This window comes from Pelophylax lessonae (assembly GCF_965119305.1).
Source record: "Pelophylax lessonae genome assembly, chromosome: 4".
In the NCBI taxonomy this organism is placed as follows: Eukaryota; Metazoa; Chordata; class Amphibia; order Anura; family Ranidae; genus Pelophylax; species Pelophylax lessonae.
The window spans coordinates 101,033,211-101,056,891 of NC_138771.1; the positions used below are offsets into that span (position 1 = coordinate 101,033,211).

Consider the following 23,681-nt stretch of genomic DNA (forward strand, 5'->3'; position numbering starts at 1 on the left):
GCTATCATGCTTGGGGCACATTACAGCGCCGCTGCGGCGGTCCACCATGTTATTCATGACTTATGGTGTATTTTCATTTCACCTTCATGAGGTGAGGGAGCGGCGGTTTCGGCGCCAAAAGGCGCCATTTTGGCTGTGCTCGCTCCGGCCGCATGGTACACATGCATGGCGGCCATTTTCTTGTAGCCTCCATAGGCTTTCATAGAGCGCCCTGCATATCAGCATTTCCTTTCCTTCAGGAGCACCGCAGGCAGCAGCAGCAGCACCGATCTCTCCAGGTTCTTTTCTTTTTATTCCCTGTATCCTGCCTTGGTATACTTGTCCCTGTGGGGGTCCCTTGTGTGGGATGCCTAGTGTGAGTGGGCTACGATCGCAGCGCTCTCTTAAAGGGGCGGTCACCCTTTTATTTTTGCTGCTACAAGGGCATGGTTTCTCAGGAATACTAGTTTCCTGCCAATTTAGTGGGAAGCCAGGGGACTGCGGTTTCCCCCCCCCGGGGGGGGATTTGGCTGCGATTGTGGCTAGCCTTGCGACTCAGGTGCAAATGCTGGTGGTTGCTCAATCCTCTAAAAGGCCCAGAGTTTTCAATTTCCTCTGTTTCAGAGGGTGATGGTACTGGGGCTGCTGTGGCAGAGATCTCCTTATCGGGGTCTCGTTCCTCCCTGGACCTTATAGGGTCAGAAATGGAGGCTGAGGTAGAGGGGGTTGATAATTCTCCCCCTGGCTCGTCTGAAGAGCTTGCACTCATGGATGAATTGGTTGCTCCTATCAAGCAAACTCTGCGTTGGGAGGAGGAAACATGTCCTCCAGCTGCCTTGGCGGCTTATGGGACGCAGAAAAGGCGCAAATCATCGCAGATGTTTCCATGCACTGATGATTTTCAGCGCGCTGTGAAAGAACAATGGCGTAATATACGCAAACCTTTTGCTGTACCAAGTAGGTTTAAGCTGCGCTATCCTTTTACGCCCGCTACTGATGGGCGTTGGTGTGTCCCACCTCCGGTGGACCATGCGTTAGCAGTTTTGAACAAGTCCACTGCGATTCCTGCTGAAGACACCCCGGTGTTCCGGGATGCCACGGACAAGAGGATGGAGTCCCTTGCCCGTCGTACCTATTCTATTATGGGTTCTATGTTAAAAGCTTTAATTGCTTCACTTATGGCGGCCCAGGCGGTCGCGAGCTGGACGCAGGTGCTTAGGCGTGTCCTGGTGGCTGATTCTGCCCCCCAGGCGACTTTGGATATGGTGGATCAAATCCACCAGGGTGTCATGTATTTGTGTGATGCGGACCTGGATATGGTTCCGTTGGCTGCACGTGTACACAGTGTGGCGGTGTTGTCTCGCCGCCTGGTTTGGTTGAAGTGTTGGTCTGTGGATCAATCTTCACGTAAGACCTTGGCCAATCTGCCTTTTGATGGATCTCGCCTTTTTGGCGAATCCCTGGATGCCCTAATTAAAGGGGTCACGGGGGGTAAGAGCACGCTCTTACCTCAATCCCACAAGACTGAGACGGCTCCTGGAAAAAAGAATGCTTTCTTTCGGCCCCCTCGGGGGGCCTTTCGTGCCTTTCGGTCACACTTTGGGGCAAGCCGTCCAAGGGTCAAGGCTCCCGCAAGAAGCCGTGGGCAGGTAAGCATAAGTCCGGCCAATCCGGTTCTGCGGCCCACAACAGTGCGGCCTGAAGGGGCGCCCTCACCCAATTCACAGGAAATCGTTCGATCTGGCTGCTAGATCGAGTTTCTCTCTCGGCCGGAGAGCAGATTTTTTCCCTCAAGTCTTCTCTTATCCCCGGAGCGTTTGCGGGTCCTGCATCTAGCGGTGCAGGACCTGAGGGCTCAGGGAGTGGTGGTCCTGGTGCCTCATCGGGACAGATTTCGAGGGTTCTATTCCAATCTGCTCACCGTGCCCAGGAAGGAGGGCTAGGTGCGTCCGATTCTGGACTTGAAGGCGCTGAACCGCTTTGTGCGGGTGCGCAAGTTCTGCATGGCATCCCTGCGGTCGGTGGTGGCTGCCCTGGTTCCGGGGGAGTTCATGGCTTCCATCGAATTGAAGGATGCGTATCTTCACATCCCGATTTTCGAGGGTCACCAGAGGTACCTTCGATTTGCCATAGCGGAAGATCATTACCAATTTGTGGCGTTGCCTTTTGGTCTCGCCTCGGCTCCGAGGGTGTTCACCAAAGTGCTGGCACCGGTTCTGGCCTTGTTGAGGGCCCAGGGCATTTCGGTTCTGGGTATCTGGACGATATTCTGGTTCGGTCTGCGACCAGCCAGAGTCTGGAGAAGGATCTGTCCGTCACGTTGCAGACTCTGCAGGAGTTTGGTTGGACGATCAATTTTCCAAAGTCGACATTGTGCCCATCGGTTCGGTTTTCTTACCTGGGTATGATTCTGGACTCTGTCCAGGCGAAGGTCTTCCTGCCGGAAGAAAAACTCGCAGCTCTTCAGGAGGCAGTCAGGTCCCTCAGGGACGTTCCATCTTCGTCCATTAGGACGTGCATGCGGTGTCTGGGATTGATGGTCTCGGCTTTCGAGGCGATTCCCTTCGCCCAGTTTCACACACGGGATCTCCAAGCGGAGATATTGTCCAAGTGGGATGGGCGTCCGCAGTCTCTGGATCTCCAGATGTCATTGAGTTCTCGGACCAGAAGGGCTCTTCTGTGGTGGCTTCAATCCCCCTCTGTATCGGGGGGCGAGTCTTTTCGCCCCCTTTCGTGGACGGTGATCACCACGGACGCCAGCCTGTCGGGCTGGGGTGGTGTTCTGGGCGTTCTGTCCGCCCAGGGTGTTTGGTCGACGGAGGAATCCTCCCTTCCGATCAACGTTCTGGAACTGCGAGCGATACTCCTCTGTCTTCGTCGTTGGACGGACAATCTTCACGGCTACCCGGTTCGGGTGCAGAAGGACAATGCCACGGCGGTGGCTTACATCATTCACCAAGGGGGCACCAGGAGTGCCCGGGCGGCTCGAGACGTGGCCGCGATTCTGTCTTGGGCCGAGACGCATGTCCCGGCAATATCGGCAGTTCACATTCCGGGGGAGGAAGTTTGGCAGGCGGATTATCTGAGCCGCCAGACCCTGGACCAGGGGGAATGGTCCCTTCACCCGGCTGTCTTCCAGATGTTGTGCGCGAGGTGGGGTCTTCCGGAGGTAGACCTGTTCGCGTCTCGTCTGAACAACAAAGTGCCACGGTTCATGGCAAGGACGCGCGATCCTCGGGCAGACGCGTTGGTTGCCCCGTGGCATCAGCACCAACTGATGTATGCGTTCCCACCGATTCAATTGCTGTCCAGGTTCCTTCGCGGAACCGACCACGGTGATTCTTGTGGCACCGGACTGGCCTCGCCGGTCCTGGTACGCAGGCCTCGTATATCTGGCAATCGACGCCCCGTGGCGTCTGCCTCTTCGAGAAGATCTTCTGTCGCACGGACCGATCTTCCATCCTGCTTTACAGTCGCTGGTCTTGACGGCCTGGCTGTTAAATCCGAGGTCCTGAAGAACAGGGGTCTTTCCCCTGAGTTCATTCACACCTTAATAAATGCGAGGAAATCTTCCTCGGGGAAGGTTTATTACCGTACTTGGAAGGCGTATTTTGCCTGGTGCGAATCCAGGGGTTTCTCTCCTGACACTTATTCGGTGTCTAGGGTGTTGCCCTTCCTTCAGACGGGTGTTGACCAGCGTCTGGCGCTGGCCACGATCAAGGGTCAGGTGTCTGCTTTGGCCGTTCTTTTTCAACGGCCTGTGGCATCTGATTCTTTGGTTGGCACTTTTGTGCGGGGGGTACGTCATCTGATCCCTCCTAGGAGGGACCCTCTTCCCCCTTGGGACTTGAATCTAGTTCTATCAGTATTGCAGCGTGCTCCTTTTGAAAGGTTCAGGGAGATCTCGCTGTCTTTGTTATCCAAGAAGGTCGCCTTTTTGGTGGCTATCACCTCGACTCGTCGAGTGTCGGGGCTGGCAGCCTTGTCCTGCAAGTCTCCGTGTCTGGTTGTGCATTTGGACAAGGTGGTCTTGCGACCTAACCCTTCTTTTCTTCCAAAAAGGGTTTCGGACTTTCATCTCAATGTGGACATTGTCAAACCTTCGCTTTGCGCGAAGCCAAAGCTTCCGACGGAGGTGTTGCTTCACTCCTTGGATGTTGTCCGGGCGATTAGAGTCTATCTCAAATCGACTGAGTCTTCTCGCAAGTCGGATGCCTTGTTTGTCCTTCCGGGAGGTCCTCGGAAGGGCATGGCGGCGTCGGCTTCTACAATCGCCAAATGGATCTGACGGACCATTGATCAGGCCTATGCTTTGAGGGGGAAAGTTCCCCCTGTACCTGTGAAGGCGCACTCTACCAGATCTCTGAGTACGTCTTGGGCCTGTCGTCATGGGGCCTCTGTGGCCCAGGTGTGTGAGGCGGCGACTTGTCGACTGTACACACTTTCACGATATTCTACAGAGTAGATGTTCAGGCATCGGCTGATGCTCCCTTTGGCCGCAAGGTTCTTAGTGCGGCAGTTTCCTAGAGCCCTTGTTACGGGTTCTTTGGCTTTTTGGGATTTTTGTTTTTTCCCTGGGTTTTCTTGCTCCTGTTGAGCGAGTGTTTTGTTCTTATGCCCAACTGGTTTCCTTCCTTTGGTAAGGTTCCTTTCTCTGATGGGGAGACGGCGTTGCCTTGGGCGCGGCTGAGTTCTTCCCACCCCTCATATTTACACTGCTTTGGGACATCCCCATTGGTGATGAATATGAAGTGGGCGGCGACTGTCGGAGGACGTAAGAGAAAACGGAATTTTTGTAAAATCTTACCTGTAAAATTCCTTTCTCTGAGTCCTCCGACAGTCGCCGCCCCCGCCCCTCTTTTGGGGTTTTGATGTACTCTCTACTGCTATTCCACTGAAACTGAGTTGGATACAGGAAGTGGAGGGTTATGTACTGAGGGGACCACCCCCTGGGGGTGGGATATGTTAAAAGTCTTTGTACTAACATATTCTATTGCCTAGCTACTCCTACAGAATAAAGGACATAACCCCATTGGTGATGAATATGAAGTGGGCGGCGACTGTCGGAGGACTCAGAGAAAGGAATTTTACAGGTAAGATTTTACAAAAATTCCGTTTTTTTTTCCATTTTGGATAGAGCAAAGTTAATAACCTCTGTCATATTTTTTTTTTGCCATCCGTGTCCTATTGCAGAGATTTACCTTCACTTCCTGTCCCATAGCCAAACAGGAAGTGGGAAGAAATCCTTGCAGATTAAGGAAATTTCTTGGGGACCCCCAGATCACCAGAACTAATGCCCCCATTGGAAAATTTCTCCTCTATTTCTTTTCTGAGGACAACCCAAAATGTTGAGGTTTTATTTTACTTTCACTTTCAATGATAATGGTAAACGGGACAAATAGAGAGGGTGAATCTCCCTAATGGGGGCACAGACAGCAATAAAACCTGACAAGCGTTCTAACCCCTCTCCACTCAAGTCGAAGCTAAAAAAAAAAATGTTTTGCCTTTTTAGTTATACTTTTAAAGAGCCCTAATATATTAGGGGTGCGCATCTTCACTGGTCTCACGATGCGATTCGATTTTATGATTATACTATCAACGATTTGATTTGATTCCGCGATGCATCACGGTTAATGCCCACGGTTTTTATCCATAATTCAAGCAGTCAGAAGAACTCCATTTCTTCATCATACATTACGGGACACAGAGCAGGCCATAATGTGGGTTATACTCCACCTATAGGTGAATGGACACTGGCAAATCAAAAGACAGGAAGTTTCTCCTATATAACTCCTCCCACACAGGAAGAACCTCAGGGTTTTTTCTTCCGCCAGTGTCTTAAAGGTGATGGTCATGGCTGTTAAAGCTCTTCAACTTAAATGATGTCCCAGTAAAGGGGCGTTGTGATCGGATCCATTCGGATGGCTAAGCGCTAAGAAGGATGGCACCCGAGCCTCGGGATGGAAGGATCGAGGTTTTGCCTTTAATGCGACCTGCTGGACGCTGGAAGTTGGAACCCTGGTCATTATACCCAAGGAGTGTTCCAGCAGGGTGCTGTACAGGTCTAAGGGTGTAGACCCCAAAAATAATAAGGGGGACCTGGTCCTTGAAGGTCAAGAGTTGACAGGGCCTGCTGTGATGGGTGAAGATTGAGTCCTTCACTCAGTGATGGGAGATAATAGGTGTAAATATCACAAATATTATGTACAAATAAGAAATGCAGAGCAGTAGGTATATAAATAAATAAATAGGTGGTGTGTTGATTCTCAAATGGTTAAAAGGTAAAATACAATGGTATGGTATAAAACTTATGTTATAAAAGACAACAATAGGTGTGTATGAAAACTAAATTGTGACGTAAAATATCATAAAATGCACTATAGTAAAAAGTAGTGCCCTTCAAGTGAGGGTGAGGTGGTGACGTTGATAAAAATATTATTAAAGTGCAGTGAATAATTTGTAGAGTAAAAAAGCCAAACCAATAAATGGTAATACAAAAACAAAATGTATGATTCAAAGAAATATATATATATATTGATTTGGAGTGACTTTAAGTGACCGGAGAGTGATGTGCTCAAAGAAGTAGTCTCAATCCCAAAAAAGAGGGAAGAGAGTGACCAGTGGGGTACCCCGAATAACTGGAGTGAAAAAAGTGAAAAAATGAAAAAACGGATACAAAAAATGTGAATGGGTGTCTATTATACAAGATATATTCAAAGCAAAGGCGTGCTAGTGGAAGAGATGCGCAGGAGAATATGGTCCAAGAATGCACAAAAAATGCATCAACAGAGTCCTCAGAAGCGCATATAGATTTAACAGTCCACAGTAATGATGAGGTGCCAATATCATTGGTGCCAGGGGGTGGATAATTCTAGAGTGAGAACTACGGTGCTCCCCTGTTCAGTGGGTCCGGTGCTCCGGACTTTTGTTGTTTGATCGGCTTGGAACTCAGATCCGGTCGGTAGAACGCACGCCGTTCACCACTACACCGCCAGAGAGGACCTTGCGGCTCCTAAGCCATATGAACGAATATTACTACTGTTTTGTATGTGAGTACCTGTTTTTATCTTTGATATAATAAAAGATTGTTTAGCGGTATTTCACTATTTGGAGGCATCTTTTTATATACATGTCCTGGGATGGCTCTTATGGAGCACTAAAGTTGGGATATCCTTATCAACACGCCAAGAAATTGTGACCCGGGGCATTGGAGCATTTGAAGTGGACCAGGTGACCGGACCCCTCTTCCTTGGGAGCGATCCCTAAAATATCGACCTGCGCTCTACCCCTGTGTGGGGAGTTCTTTCTGGTACGCTCGGTATTTTACTAGAAAGGGGAGCACCGGACCCACTGAACAGGGGAGCACCGTAGTTCTCACTCTAGAATTATCCACCCCGTGGCACCAGTGATATTGGCACCTCATCATTACTGTGGACTGTTAAATCTATATGCGCTTCTGAGGACTCTGTTGATGCATTTTTTGTGCATTCTTGGACCATATTCTCCTGCGCATCTCTTCCACTAGCACGCCTTTGCTTCGGAGATATCTTGTATAATAGACACCCATTCACATTTTTTGTATCCGTTTTTTCATTTTTTCACTTTTTTTCCCTCCACTGTTATTCGGGGTACCCCACTGGTCACCCTCTTCCCTCTTTTTTGGGATTGAGACTACTTCTTTGAGCACATAACTCTCCGGTCACTTAAAGTCACTCCAAATCAATATATATATATATATTTTTTTGAATCATACATTTTGTTTTTGTATTACCATTTATTGGTTTGGCTTTTTTACTCTACAAATTATTCACTGCACTTTAATAATATTTTTATCAACGTCACCACCTCACCCTCACTTGAAGGGTACTACTTTTTACTATAGTGCATTTTATGATATTTTACGTTACAATTTAATTTTCATACACACCTATTGTTGTCTTTTATAACATAAGTTTTATACCATACCATTGTATTTTACCTTTTAACCATTTGAGAATCAACACACCACCTATTTATTTATTTATATACCTACTGCTCTGCATTTCTTATTTGTACATAATATTTGTGATATTTACACCTATTATCTCCCATCATTGAGTGACGCACCTTTCTCATTTCACGCATATATTGGCAGCGCCAAGCACTTACCCTTTTTTCACACATTTAGTATAATCTCCAGCAGGTTATATTCCCCTACCACCTCCATCCTCTCTTATCCTAAGCGCGGATTTTCCTTTACACTTTATTCAAGATTGAGTCCTGTTTCAGGATCCTGCGGCGGGCCCATTTTTCCCTCTCTTTAAAAAAAAAACAAAACGGTTGCAGGTCAAAAATTTTGAGCACTTACCTCTCCAGCGCCTGCAGTATGGTGTTTGTCCACTAGGGGTCAGTAGTGGTCTAGACGAAGATGTCTTGTATGGTGATACCTTGCTTTGTGTTCCACAGTGAGGAGCTGAGCTTTGCCGCATAAGCTGGGCAGACCGAGAGTCTGGTGAGAGTGAGTGCACTTCTCCAGGCGTGCACACAGGGCAAACTTGCGTCTGACATCACGAGCGTGCACGTGGCACGCTGCATCGGCTTTTGAAAGGGGCGAGGTTTGCAGAGCTCCTCGCTGACGCTGCAAGGGGCACAGAGCAGGTTTTCACTGGGGCACGTGAGTCTGTGGGGCTTGGACATGGCTGCAGGCACTAGTATCTGGTGGGGGGTAGTAACTGTGGTAGCTGCAGAAGGCTGGATCACAGTTTCTACACAGGATAGTGCAAAGTGTTTTTTACCTCAGATCTGGGTCTTACTTAAACTAAGCAATGTCTTCCACAAAAATAAGTGGCGGGGGGGGGGGGCAGCTGAAAGGGGAGCAAGTTCTCCACCATTAGGATTGGAGGATCCTAGTCTTATTCCTTCTGTGCTAACTTCCCCTGATAGGCCTGAAGCAACTGGCCAATCTAAGCCGTTACACTTGTCCGCTATTGTTGCTACTTCTAATGCCTCTGCCTCATCTTCGGTCACAAAAGACGACTTGGCATCAGCTTTGGCTAGTTTGGAGTGTAAAATAGCCGGGATGATTGCTTCTGTATCGCAAGAAGTGGAGGAAACAGGATAGATCTCCCTCTCCTGAGTCTGGGCCCAGCGGGGATCCGGCTGAGCACCTGGACAATCAGGCCAGAGGGGGGACCCCTGGGTTAGAGCTAGAATGGGCAGAGAATATCGAGGAAGTAGCTGTGAATGACCTGGAAGAGGGGCAGGCTGGAGATTTCTCTTCAGAGAAGTCAGGCTCTGGGGAGCCATTTTCAGCCTCTCACTCTCAAAGGTTGCTGATTTGTCCCTTACCGAATTGGTCCTGACTGATTTTAAATTCCCTCCATTAGAGTTGTCAGACGCCTCCTTCTCTTCATTGGACTCCTTATGTCCTCAGCAGAGTTCCCAGGCTTTCCTTTTACAGCCACTACTGGAACAGCTGGTGTATGCAGATTGGGATCACCCTGATAGGGTGTTTTATGCCTCCATAAAGGCTTTCCTTGCTATATCCTATGGAGGAAACGTTCAAAAGAAAGTGGTGTATGCCTTTGGTAGATGCTGCTATTTCTTCTGTGAACAAAAATTTAACCTGTCCGGTTGGCAATGTCCAGGTATTTAAGGACCCAGGGTATAAGCAGTTAGAGTCCTTAATAAAAGCCTCATTTGCCATTTTTGGGTCGGTGGTTCAGTAGGCAGTAGTGGCAATAGGATCATTTTAGGAGGTTGGCTAGGAACCTGCCTACTCAAGGGGAGACTACCGAGGAATTAGCGGAGCTTCCTCGCGCCTTGTGTTTTGCGGTAGATGCCCTTAAGGATTCCATCCAACAGGTGTCTCGCTTTGCACTTCTCTCAGTACACATGAGCATAGTCTTGTGGCTGAGAAACTGGTCAGCGGAATTGCTGTGTAAGAAGTTACTGATTGGATTCCTGTTCCATGGGGAACGTCTATTTGATGAGGATCTGGATAAGTATATCCAAAAGATTTCAGGTGGAAAGAGTGCACTGTTGCCTGTTAAAAGAACGAATAAGCATCCATATTTTAAGGTCCCCAGTGTTCCTGTGCCTCCTAATATGTGGACTTCCAAGCAGTTTTGACAGCCTCAGCCGTCTGGGTTTAGGAGACCTCAGGGTCAGGGCCAGAAAAACTCTAGGTCCAAAGGCCTGCCAAGACAGGCTCCAAGTCTGCTTTATGAAGGGGCGCTCCCACACACACAGGTGGGGGGAAGGCTTCTACAATTCTTAGAGGCTTTGGAAAGGGTAGTACAGGACAGGTGGGTCATGTCCACAGTGGCTCAGGTCTACAAGATAGAGTTCCGGGAGTTCCCTCCCTCTTAAAATGTTCCCACAAGCCCAGTGAAAAGAAAATCCCTGTTCCAGGCCCTAGAATGCTTGTGGGTACAGGACGTGATTGTGGAGCTTCCAGCCAGCAAAGGGTTCACGGGTTTTTACTCAAATCTATTTATGGTGCCAAAACCAAACAGCGAGGTGAGACGCCTTCTGGATCTCAAAACTCTGAACCAGTTCTTGAACATTCGGTCCTTTCGTATGAAATCGTTCAGTGGTAGCTTCTCTGAAGAAAGGAGAATCTTTGGCATCCGTAGATGCCAATTTTCGGGCCTCATCAAAAGTTTCTGCGTTTTGCAGTGGGGCAGTGTCATTTTCAGTTTGTGGCCCTGCCATTTGACCTAGCCACAGCCCCCTGGGTGTTTACAAAAGTCTTAGCCCCAGTGTTGGCATTCTTAAGGTCTCAAGGGATCTCAGTAGTGTGATATCTAGACGAACTAATACTCAAGAATCGATCAGGCCCAGGGCTAACGCAGAATGTGACCCTGAGAGTCCAGTTCTTGGTAAACCTGGGCTGGATTCTAAACATAGAAAAATCAGCCTTGTGACCGGTTCAAGTTCTAGAATATCTGGGCCTGTTTTTGGACACCGCTCAGGCAAAAGTTCCTAAGAAGGAAGAGATATTCCTCTATATGGCTGTGCATGAGATTGCTGGGCAAGATGGTCTCCTCGTTCAAGGCAATCCCTTATGCGCATTTTCATTCCAGGCCATTCCAGAACAGCATTCTGTCCGCTTGGAACAAAAAGCTCCAACTATGGGATTATCCAATGGTTCTGTCCCCAAGGGTGAAGCAGGATCTCAAGTGGTGGTTTAGGCCTAACAACTTTGAGGTCAGAATCTTCAGGGATTGAGGGATTGAGGGTCCAGTTCTAGCTACTTTGATAAACGCTAGGAAACTCGTCACTAGAAAAATATACTATGGAGTCTGGAAATCTTGCATCTCTTGGTGTAAGTCCAAAAGGTGACATCCTCGCCAAGAAGTTATTGGAAGAATTCATGCTTTTCTGCAATTAGGAGGGGAATTGAAGCTGGCATTAGGAACTATCAAGGGGCAGACCCCGGCCTTGTCTATTTTCTTTCAGAAGCCGATCGCGACACACTCACTGGTGTGAGCATTTTTGCAAGGTGTGATTCGCATGGTTCCAACGGTCAAGCCGCCCTTATGCCCCTGGGACTTAAATCTTACAGAAGCAACCATTTGAGCCTATCAGGCATATTCCTTTGATTCTTTTGGTAAGGAAATTGGCTTTTTTTGGTCGCCGTAACCTCAGCCAGAAAGGGTAACCTCAGCCAGAAAGGGTATCAGAATTGGTGTCTCTTTCTTGCAAGGAGCCATTTTTGGTCCTGCACCAAGAAAGAGTGGTCTTGCGTCCCCATCCAGCCTTTTTGCCCAAAGTGGTTTCAAGTTTCCATCTTAACCAGGATATCACTCTGCCTTCCTTTTTTCCCAAATCCTCGGACCACAGAAAATATATTATTACATTCACTTGTCGGCAATAATTTAGAGCACTGATGCTTTTTTTTTTTTTTTTTTTTGTCCTGCTAGAAGGGCCTAATAGAGGCCAGGCAGCAACAAGTTTGACTATTTCTAAGTGGATTCGCCAGGTTATTGTTCAGGCATATGGCTTAAAGGGTAAGGTCCCACCCTTTAGATTATGCTGCCCCCTACAGGAGTGTACTTGGTACTTGGTGTAAAAAAGTTTGACTACGCCTATAGGGCAGTCCCAGGATGTACAGTAAAACCTTGGTTTGAGAGTAACTTGGTTTAAGAGCGCTTTGCAAGACAAGCAAAATTTTCAAATATATTTTGACTTGATATACAAGCGATGTCTTGATATACAAGTAGCCTCAAGTCACAGCTGAGTATAAAAGAGAAGAGAGGCGCCTCTAAGTGTAGCAATATGGTTAAATTTAATGAAGGTTCAACATTTAGCAACTCACATGGTTGATGATTGGAACAGGCACATCTAAGGATGCAGGCATCCAGGCTGAAGCTGTCCACATAGACCATCCTCCCCACCGCCATCTACGTCATCCCTTCCATGCTGCCCCTCGCTTTCAGATCGCTTTACTCCAGGGTGGTCTTCCCGGTCAGGATTACAGACTGGCAGCCGGAGGTGCAGAAGTTAGTCTATGTGGACCGCTTTACCCCGGATGCCTGCATACTTGGTTGATGAATAAAACAGGCACATCTATGTGAGTTGCTACTGTAAATGTTGTACCTTCATTAAATGGAACCATATTGCTACACTTAGAGGCGCCTCTCTTCCCTTTGATACTCTGTAGCTCCTGCTGGATTTTGCTTCCAATCCCCTTGTGGAAGCGGCTATTTGTGGATGGACATTTTATGGTTATATAACGTATCGCAATGCTATAATCTTTTTATATGGACTATAAACTGAAGGACTTGTGAATAAATGGTTGTGGAACGAATCATCTGAGTTTCCATTATTTCTTATGGGGAAATTTGCTTTGATATAAGAGTGCTTTGGATTACAAGCATGTTTCCAGAACGAATTATGCTCGCAATCCAAGGTTTTACTGTATACTCCAACTTCTTGCTATAGGTCTTCAGTTTTTTTTCCTGCCTAATCAGGAGTAAGGACCTAGCTCCTTGCTGGGATCTCTGGTCCTGGCATTTTTTCCTTTTTAATCAGAATTGTTTTCTTCTTTTTATTTTCTGTTCCTGTGAGAACTACAATCAGCTGCTGGACTGGGCGACATACTGGATATCCTAGATCCTTTCAGGCTTCCCAGTCTGGCTAGGGAGCGCGACCCGACCTTAGCTCCACTGGATGGGGGCTGGCCAGCGAGTTAAAAGCCTTGCGACGATGGAAAGCCCTGGTAACGGCCTGTGTTGTAGCGTGCCTCAAGTCTGCAGCACCCCAATTACAAGATAGTGCGGTGGTCTGCCCGGAGTTGTGCCCACCCAGTTCCATGGTGTGGCAAGTAGTGTCCCCTCTCCCTTGGTGGTCTTTTGGGTGGACGTGGGCCTCTCCATGGGATGGTCAGACCCCCGGGTCCCCCTTCATCCCCCCCCCAGACCCTCTAAACAGTAACGGTGGGTCTTTTTCTGATTTGGTCCGGCTACAAGTTTGAGTCTTCTCCTCCAGAGAGGTTCTTTCCTTCCAACCTGCGTCTATCCCCAGACCGCCTGCAAGGTTTCTTCTGGGCGGTGAGAAACTTTGACACTACAAAGGGTGGTTGTTCGGTTTTGGAATCTGAAGGTTTGTTTCATTGGTTTTATTCAAACATGTTTGCAAGTCCCAGGAAGGAAAGCGAGCTGCGTCTAATCTCCAACCTCAAGCTCTGAACCGCTTTGTGCGGGTACAGAAGTTTTGAATGTAGTCCATTCGTACGGTAGTGGTATACCTATTTCAGCGGGATCTTCTGGCCTCTATCGATATTAAGGACGCTTACCTTCATAATCCGATATGTCGGTCATTCGCGCTTCCTCCACTTGCTGTGGGCAATGGGCATTATCAAAAGGCCTCACCCCAGCCCCTTGGGTTTTCACAAGTGTTGGCCCAGGTGTTGGCATTGTTGCCCCAGTGGCTAATTGCGGTACTGGAGTACCTGGATGTTGTTCTTCTGTGAGCAGGGTCTCCGACTGCTCTGACGGACAACCGGGAGATTACTGTGTGGACTCTGCAGGAGTTCAGTTGGAAATTAAATTTCCAGGTATTGGCTCTGGTTCCGTACACTTAGTTGGACTATCTGGGTCTGTTCCGGACTCGGCCTCAGCCAGGGTGTTCCTTCCATGGGACGAGTTCCAAAATCTGTCCACACGAGACCTCTGCAAGAGAGATTCTTGCCTTGTGGGGCAAGAATCCACAGTCTCTAAACAATCTGATCCTGTTGAGCCGGGGTACCTGGTGGTCCCTGGTTAGGTGCTTCGCTCTCCGGCGCTTCAAAATCTTACTTCCCCCTGTACCACGGATGCCAGCCTGTTGGAGTTGGGTGGCATTTTTTGGCACGGATTGTGAATACTGATCGATATACTGGACATGTGTGTTTTCATCAGTTGTGTCTCCGTTGGGGAACTCCCGAGTTGGTCCTGTTGGCCTCTCGTCTCAACAGGAAGGTGTTTGAGTTTGTGGCACGGTCTCTGGACCCTCTGGCCGTTACCACAGACGCACTGGTGGCTCTTTTGGTGCCAGTATTGTCTGATATACTGTACGTCTTTCCTCTTTTAGAACTTCTGCCAAAACTCCTGCGTGGGCTCAAGGCAGAATGGAATATGGCCATCCTAGTGGCTTCAGACTGGCCTCGCCGGTTTTGGTACGCAGATCTGATATGGTTGGTTGTCGATGCTCCTTGGAGACTTCCTCTTAGAGGAGATCTGTTAGCTTGAAGGGCCAATCTCCCATCTTGTTTTACAGTCGCTGGCTTTAACGGCTTTGCTGTCAGAAGCCAAGCGCTGAATGCTCCCCCGGTGCGATCTCCGTTGTCCTCATGGGATTCCCAGCTTGGTGCTGTCAGTTCTTCTGTCCTAAATACACAAAATATAAGTGACAGTGACAGAGAGATGGTGGTGGGGGGGGGGGGGGGATTGGGATCAGGCAGAGGGATGGTGGTGGGAGGGATGTGATCAGGCAGAGGGATAGTGATGGAGGAATGGGATCAGGCAGAAGGATGGTGGTGGGGGAGGAGATTAGGCAGAGGGAATGGTGGTGGGGGGAATGGGATCAGGTAGAGGGATGGTGGTGGGGGCAATGGGATCGGGCAGAGGGATAGTGGTGGGGGAAAATGGGATCGGGCAGAGGGATGGTGGTGGGGGAAATGGGATCGGGCAAAGGGATGGTGGTGGGGGGGAAATGGGATCAGGCAGAGGGATGGTGGTGGGGGGGGGGGGGAATGGGATTGGGCAGAGGGATGGTGGTGGGGGGGAAATGGGATCGGGCAGAGGGATGGTGGTGGTGGGGGGGGGAATGTGATCAGGCAGAGGGAGGGTGGTGGGGGGGAAATGGGATCGGGCAGAGGGATGGTGGTGGGGGAGAATGGGATCGGGCAGAGAGATGGTGGTGGGAGATGGGATCAGGCAGAGAGATGGTGGTGGAGGGATGGGATCAGTAACACTGGCACTCGCTTGCTTTCAGTGTCAGTTGGTTCCCCCTCCTCCATACTTAGTGTGTCTCTGCCTCTCTTCTCCCTTCCAGTACCTCCCAGTGATGCTTCTGCTGATGTGGGGTCTCCTTGAGCTCCCCCACCTTTACTCTACTGGCTGTCAGCTCATCGGCTGACTTTATGCTACAGTTTCCATTTGGAAGGGAAGGGGGCTTTATTCACCAGGCAGACTCTTCCTCCGTGTTTCTTCAGAAGAGGCATAGCACTGCGCGGAGAGCCAGATGACGTCATAGGCGATTGAATCGGCCGACACTCAGCTTCGATGCAGAGTCACAAACCACTGAATCGCGATGCATTGATGTAGCGATTATATTCAACAGCCTATAATACATATTGCAAGGGGGGATAGGATTCTCCTAATACACAGCCATGAGTGGTGTCAGGCTCACTTATTTATGCCTATAGTTCACTCATTTGAAAAAAAAAAATAAATAAATAACTTATAACCCAACCATTTCAGGAGGCACTTATACCACCCAAACATGATCCACCAGCACCAATTTAATTTTCTCCTTCAAAACAGGTATCATTTTATATGTGAGAATTTAAAAGCAACTGCTGGATCAGTGCCACTTGGCTTACAAAGCATGCACAGATGCTTTGGATGAATACTGTAACTTTGCATGCATGGGTTCCTGCTACACACGCAAGCTAGCAAGTGAACAGTGAACTGTAACTGCTGAAGTCACATAAGAGCCTCATTCTTGGCTAGAGTTTGAGAAAGAGTCAACTTTATAATGGTACAGCTGGACCAATTTTTTTATTTTATGAGTGCAGCCGCAAATTAAGGCCTAAGAGGTGAGACAGGACACTACCCCTGAAGCTGTACATTAGTTCTCTTCAGTCGCCTGTTGGCAGTATTTGTTATCCATGTATTGAATACTGTTTTTGTAAATAACCAGCAAAAAACCTAAGCTGATAAATGTTTTGTTACTTATTCTTTAAAGTAATTGTAAAGTCTCATTTTTTTTCCTAATAAAATAATAAACATGTTCTACTTACTTGCTGTGTGCAGTTGGTTTTGCACAGGGCAGTCCAGATCCTCCTCTTCTCGGGTCCCTCTTCGGTGCTCCTGGCCCCTCCATCCTGTTGTTTCCCCACAGCAAGCAGCTTGCTATGGGGGCACCTGAGCCGAGCTGCAGCTCTGTGTATCCATTCAGACAAGGAGCTGCCGTTTGGCTCCGCCCCTTCTCTTTCCTGATTGGCTAACTGAGTTTGACAGCTGCGGGAGGCAATGGCGCTGTCTTTCAGCCAATCAGGAGAGAGAGTCCTGGACAGCTTAGACACTCGTGGACATTGCTGAATAGAGAGGGGGCTCAGGTGTGTATTAGGGGGGGCTGCTGCACACAGAACGTTTTTTATCTGAATGAATAGAATGCATTTAGATAAAAAAAAAAAAACTTCTGACTTTACAACCTCTTTAAGCTGCCAGTTTATGATATGATGTGTGGTAAGTTTGGACAATGTGAAAGGAAAATGATGACAAAGAGGGTGGTAAATTCAAAACTGATCAAGTTGGGTTTGTCTTTTTATATTTGTAATATTTTTATATCTTCAGGAAAAACAGGCCAAGATTGCAGCTCAAAGACTGTTTAAGAAACTGAATATTAAGATGGAACCTTATAACCCTGAGGGAGATTCCTACATGAAATTCCGGGATCAGAGAGATGAGGAGGACAATGACTGAGAAGAATAAAAGAGGGACTTCAGCTTTCCCTAACTGGTCTCATGTATAGATGTATATGTGTATGATCTGTTTTACCAAATGATAAAGATGTTAATAATTTATACATTACAGAAAAACAGACCTTTATACAAAATAATACCTTATCTACTGTGAGAAGGGAAAAAAGGGAAATTGTAAAGCTTTTTTTCCTCCACCTCATTTTCATTTCCTCCAGGTCATTCATATCACTGCCATTATGTTTTCATTTACTAATTTAAAAGGAGCAGATAAACCTCAATGTATATTGCACCCGAGGTCGTTAACCATTTTACTATCTGACATAACCACATTCAGGGCTAAGAAGTAGCAGGGTGCACATTGTTATGCCTGCGCAGTGGGACAATGCAAAGAGCAGATATGACTTGCAAACAGCAGTAACTCTGGTGGGCAGCCAGTTCATTTTCTATGTACTGTAGATGGGTCAGTTTAATGGGTACTTATGACTGTGTGCTATGGGTTACTGCAGTTCACACATTGTAGCCTTTTTGCAATGTTTTCTTGAAAAACAACCCACGTGTCTGAAAATTTAGCACTAAAGTTTGTTCATTTTTTAACTGCTTAAACAAATGATACGATCTTTGTATTCTTTTATGCTTTTAGATGGACAAAACAGTAGATGTCTGGGTGGGTAATGGTGATTTTCATCCTGGTGCTCTCCTAATTTTTAAGTATCTGAAATATACATTTCTGCAATAAAACTTTGCAACTGGAATAGCAAATTAAAAAACAAATGTCTTTTGTGTGGATTTACCCTTTTTAGTATTGTCACCAATTCACACTCACAGAACCAGTCAGTGGCCATTTATAATCATCTGAGTCCCCGTTCACACTTGGGCGACCTGTGCGCGCTGCTCGCACCGCGACCTCGGAGGTGGCCCCGGGAAGTCGGATTGCCCCAGTGTGAACGGGGCCTGAATCTCCACTCATAAATATTTATAATAAAGTAGCCACTAGCCGTTTTGTTCCCTTGCTATCCCCCCCCCCTTATTCATCCTAGGGTGGGGCTCCCTTATGGTGTTCTGCTGGGTGTGCTCCAATGCCGCTGGTTGGCATTTTTGTTGAAATTTTCGCTGTAAGCCCCCCCCTCTTTCCTCCCCCCCTCTCCCTCCCCCCTCTCCCTTCCCCCTCCCTCCCTCCTCCCCCCTAGGCCCTGTTGGCCTTCTTGTTATGTTTATTCTGCAATGCCTTCCATTGACCTGGTATATTTTCAGTGCCTGTTATATATATATATATATATATATATATATATATATATATCTTTTTCTTACTGGCATTGTCTGTACTTGTATTACGTGTTGTTGGTTGAAAATTCATAAATAAACACCTTTAAAAAAAAAAAAATGTAGCCACTAGCCATAGTTGCCACTGTATCCTGACATTTACTGTTGTTCTGGCCTTCTTAAAAGAAGCATGGGGCTAGGAGTCCCACAGTGGCTGTTATTTCCTGCTTCAGCACAGTGCTGAAAATCCCTCTTCCTAGGATGCTGAAGCAAATCCTGACCATTAACAACATTTATTTAATTTTCTTGGATGTAATCCTGGCAGCAACTGTTTTGATAATGTTATTTACAGTTGTGCTCATAAGTTTGCATACCCTGGCAGAATTTATGATTTCTTGGCCATTTTTCTGAGAATATGAATGAGAACACAAAAAGTTTTCTTTCACTCATGGTTAGTGTTTGGCTGAAGCCATTTATTATCAATCAACTGTTTTTACTCTTTTAAAATCATAATGACAACAGAAATTACCCAAATGACCCTGATCAAAAGTTTACATACCCTGGTGATTTTGTCCTGATAACATGCACACAAGTTGACACAAAGGGGTTTGAATGGCTATTAAAGGTAACCATTCTCACCTGTGATCGGTTTGCTTATAATTAATGTCCATGTATAAAAGGTCAATGAGTTTTTGGTCTCCTGAAGACCCTTGCATCTTTCATCCAGTGCTGCACTGACGTTTCTGGATTCTGAGTCATGGGGAAAGCAAAAAAATTGTCAAAGGATCTGCAGGAAAAGTTAGTTGAACTGTATAAAACAGGAAAGGGATATAAAAAGATATCCAAGAAATTGAGAATGCCAGTCAGCAGTGTTCAAACTCTAATCAAGAAGTAGAAAATGAGGGGTTCTGTTGAAACCAAACCACAGTCAGGCAAACCAACTAAAATTTCAGCCACAACCGCCTGGAAAACTGTTCTGGATGTAAAGAAAAACCCACAAATAACTTCAGGTGTAACACTGGACTCTCTGAAAACATGTGGTGTGGCTGTTTCAAGGAGGCACTTGAAGAAAGATGGGCTGCATGGTTGAGTCGCCAGGAGAAAGCCATTACTACGCAAATGCCACAAAGTATTCCACCTACAATATGCCGAACAGCACAGAGACAAGCCTCAAACTTTCTGGCACAAAGTAATTTGGAGTGATGAGACCAAAATGTAGCTTTTTGGCCACAACCATAAACGCTAGGAGTCAGCAAGGCCTATAATGAAAGGTACACCATTCCTACTGTGACACACAGAAGTAGATCACTGATGTTTTGGGAGTGTGTGAGCTACAAAGGCACAGGAAATTTGGTCAGAATTGATGGCAAGATGAATGCATTATGTTATCAAAAAATACTGGAGGAAAATTTGCATTCATCAGCCCGGAAGCTGCGCATGGGACGTACTTGGACATTCCAACATGACAATGATCCTAAACACAAGGCCAAGTCGACCTCTCATTGGCTACAGCAGAATACAGTGAAGGTTCTAGAGTGGCCATCTCAGTCTCCTGACCTCAATATCATTGAGCCACTATGAGGAGATCTCAAAACGTGCCGTTCATGCAAGACAACCCAAGAATTTACAGGAAGTGGAGGCTTTTTGCCAGGAAGAATGGGCAGCTTTACCATCTGACAAGAGCCTCATCCACAAATACCACAAAAGACTTCAAGCTGTCATTGACGTTTAAAGGAGACAATACACTGTATTAAGAACTGGGGTATGTAAACTTTTGATCAGGGTCATTTGGGTAGTTTCTTTTGTCATTATGGTTTAAAAAGAGTAAACAGTGGATTGATAATAAATGGCTTCAGCCAAACACTAACCATGAGTGAAAGAAAAAAAGTTTTTGTGTTTATCATTCATATTCTCTGAAAAATGGCCAAGAAATCATAAATTCTGCCACGGTATGTAAACTTATGAGCACAATTGTATGTTGGCTATCAAAGTTAGGCAGAGTCAGGAGATAAAATTGCCTCTGAGAGGGATCCCAGTCATGAGTTACACTTTTACCCTGAGAGGGAGAGAGTACAAGTAACTGAAAGGGAAAGTGGCTTTTCCTAAAAGATGAAGCTGTGCTATCATAACCATTCAAGAGGGAAAATTTGGGGTATTAAAAGAGAAGTACAGCCAAAGCTTGTTTGGCTATACTTCTCCTGTGTATCACAGGAGTGCAGTTCGTTCTGCACTCCTGCGACCTCTTTTCAGCAAACAGCGATATCCGGGCTGGTCCTGGTTGGGGAAAGATCGTAACCATATGGTCGAAATCCGCCCATATCACTGGACCGACACCTGGCTCAGCTGCTCCCCCCTCCACAGCCCAGCACTCCAGTGAGCATGGGAAATCGGAGGGGGGGGAGGGCAGAGAAGACAGCAGTGACTGATAGTCACTGGCTCTCTGCTCATGGAGTGATCAGCGGTGTTTGATCGCTTGGTTCTCAGTCTTGGAGCCAGCGGCGGACAGATGCAGCATACACCTAGGTAAATATGATTCTTAAAAAAAAAAAAATCCCCAAACTTCTCTTTTAACCACTTAACGACCGGCGCACGACGATCTACGTCGGCGCTCAGCCCCGGCCAGGCAAACTGACGTAGGCCTACGTCAGCACTTTTTGCCGGCCCTGTGCGCGCTCCCGCGCCCCGCCGCCGCCGCCGATGACTCGATTGGGTTCAGAACCGATCAGTCATCAGGTCCAGGCCAATCATTTTTGGTCTGGACCTGTTGATCGGTCCTGCCCAATCAGATCTCCCTCTAAGCCTGTGAAATGTAAACACAGGCTTAGAGGAGATGTGCCCTCCCCTCCCAACGGTCTTTTCGGATCCAGCGTGAGAGGAGAGCACATCTTACTGTGAGTAATTGCACCAAGCACATCACACACAGCTAGATAGGCACATTTCACCCCCGATCGCCCCCCCAATTAACCCCTACAGCACCTGACACAACACACACTATATACAGCATATAGCATATACCTGTATAAGTGTGATTTGTGAACAGGTGTAGCCCTTGCGACCCCCCCTTTTCCACTCAAATTACCCCCCACCCCCCCCTAATAAAGATTTAACCCACTGATCCCCCCTGAACCCCCCCTGATCACCGCCGTTAACCCCTACACCCTCTGTCACATCAGCACTAATACAAACGCAATATACGGTGTTATTGTATTTTTGTATTAGTGTCATTGTGATCAGAATTAGCGCAGGCGACTAAGTTTCTGTCCCAAGAAGGTTTAGGGTCCCCGCCACCCGCCCAATAAAGATTTAAGCCCCTGACCCCCCCTGATCACCCCTACACCCCCTGCCATAACACACACCGTATACAGTATATAGCATTTTGCTATATACCCGTATAAGTGTGATTTGTGGTCAGGTCTAGCGCTTGCGACCCCCCTTTTTCCACTTGAATTACCCGCCACCCCCCCCTAATAAAGATTTGAGCCCCTGATCCCCCCTGATCCCCTCCTGATCACCGCTAGTTAACCCCTACACCCTCTGTCACATCAGCACTAATACAAACGTAATATACTGTGTTTTTGTATTTTTGTATTAGTGTGATTGTGATCAGAATTAGCGCAGGCGACTAAGTTTGTGTCCCAAGCAGGTTTAGGGTCCCCCCCACCCGCCCAATAAAGATTTAATCCCCTGATCCCCCCCTGATCACCCCTACACCCCCTGCCACAACGCACACTGTATACAGTATATAGCATTTTCTATATACCTGTATAAGTGTGACTTGTGACCAGGTTTAGCGCTTGCCACCGTTCCTTTTATCCTTAGGATACCCGCCAGCCCCTTCCAATAAAGATTTAAACCCCTGATCCCCCCCTGATCACATCCCGTTAACCCCTACACCCTCTGTCACATTAGCACTAATACACACATAATATACTGTTTTTACTGTATTTTGTATTGGTGTCATTGTGACTTGAGGTTGTGCTAGCTAGCTAGTTTCTTTCCCAAAGGAGGTTTAGGGTCCCCGCCACCCCCCCCAGATCCCCAGATCCCCAGCGCATAGTTTAGAAGTAACCCCTTGATTGCCACACACGCACGCACGCACACACGCACGCACCTACACTTCCATTTCTAGTATAGTGTTTGAACAGATCAATATCTGATCTGATCAGAGCTATACTAGCGCCCCCATAGTTTAGGGTTCCCAAAACGCAGTGTTTGCACGATCAGCACTGATTCCTGCCAGCACCTGCGTTTAACCCTTTCACCCAGGTAAGTGTAGTAATCAACAGATTACTGTCACTTACAAAAAAACACAAGACACAAAACCGCTGTGTTAGCAGAGTCAGGCCTGATCCCTGCTAGCATTAGCAGTTTTTTTGGTAGCGCTTGAAATAGTCTTCGACAACCAGGTGCTTTTATTACCTGTGAGTCGCATCACTGTACGGGTAAATTTAGTTACCAAAATGTCTAAACGTTCGTACAGTGATGAAGCTATTTACAGTATGATGACCATGTCAGGTGAGAGCGATGGGGAAGCCTCACCGGCAGAATCAGGGTCAGTATACGAACCAAATGACAGCAGCGGCTCCCTGACAGATAGCTCCGACGACAGATGGGTCCCTGTTAGACCCAGGCGTACCCGACCCCATTCTGGTGTTGTTGAGATGCAGGAATCGCAGGGTGCTCGTATGGAGCAGAGTGTGGGTACTAGTGCCGCTCATCCTTCTGGCGACCTGGCAAGCGCCAGCGGCCTAGTACACCCTGGACCTAGTACAACCAGCACTGCAGTAAGACCTGGTGACGTGGCGAGTCCCCTAAGTGCAGTTGAAGCTGGTGCGGTGGCTAGCACAAGTAGTGGCCCGCAGCCACCGCGTATTCGAAGACAGGCCCGTAGAGCCCATAGTGCCCTCCCTGATGCGCTGGCATTTCCTAATTGGCAACCCACTGATACTACAGCGCCAGTACTTCCCCCATTCACCGCCCAACCTGGAATCCACGTGGAGACAGCTGGTTTTACGCCCCTGAACTTTTATGAGCTGTTCTTCACGGAAGATCTTTTCAGATCTATTGTGGATCAATCAAATTTATATGCTCAACAATTTATCGCCGCCAACCCAAATTCGCCCCTTGCCAGACAATTCGGCTGGAAACCTTTAACGGTTTCCGAATTTAAGATCTTTCTGGGCCTTTCCCTCCACATGGGCATAACTAAACAGAGTGAATTGCGGCTATATTGGTCCACTAGCCCACTTCACCATATGCGCATGTACTC

General features: G+C 47.4%; 1 protein-coding gene across 1 annotated transcript in view; it reads left to right on the forward strand.

The window, feature by feature from the left end:
- POLR2M (RNA polymerase II subunit M) overlaps positions 1 to 17,253 on the forward strand; it is a 49,074-nt gene extending 31,821 nt beyond the window's left edge. Inside the window, exon 4 of the mRNA XM_082256695.1 lies at positions 17,025 to 17,253. Within this exon, the coding sequence (XP_082112821.1) occupies positions 17,025 to 17,153 (129 nt within the window). The 3' untranslated portion in view covers positions 17,154 to 17,253. The remainder of the gene's footprint in view (positions 1 to 17,024) is intronic.
- The last annotated feature ends 6,428 nt before the right edge of the window (positions 17,254 to 23,681 follow it).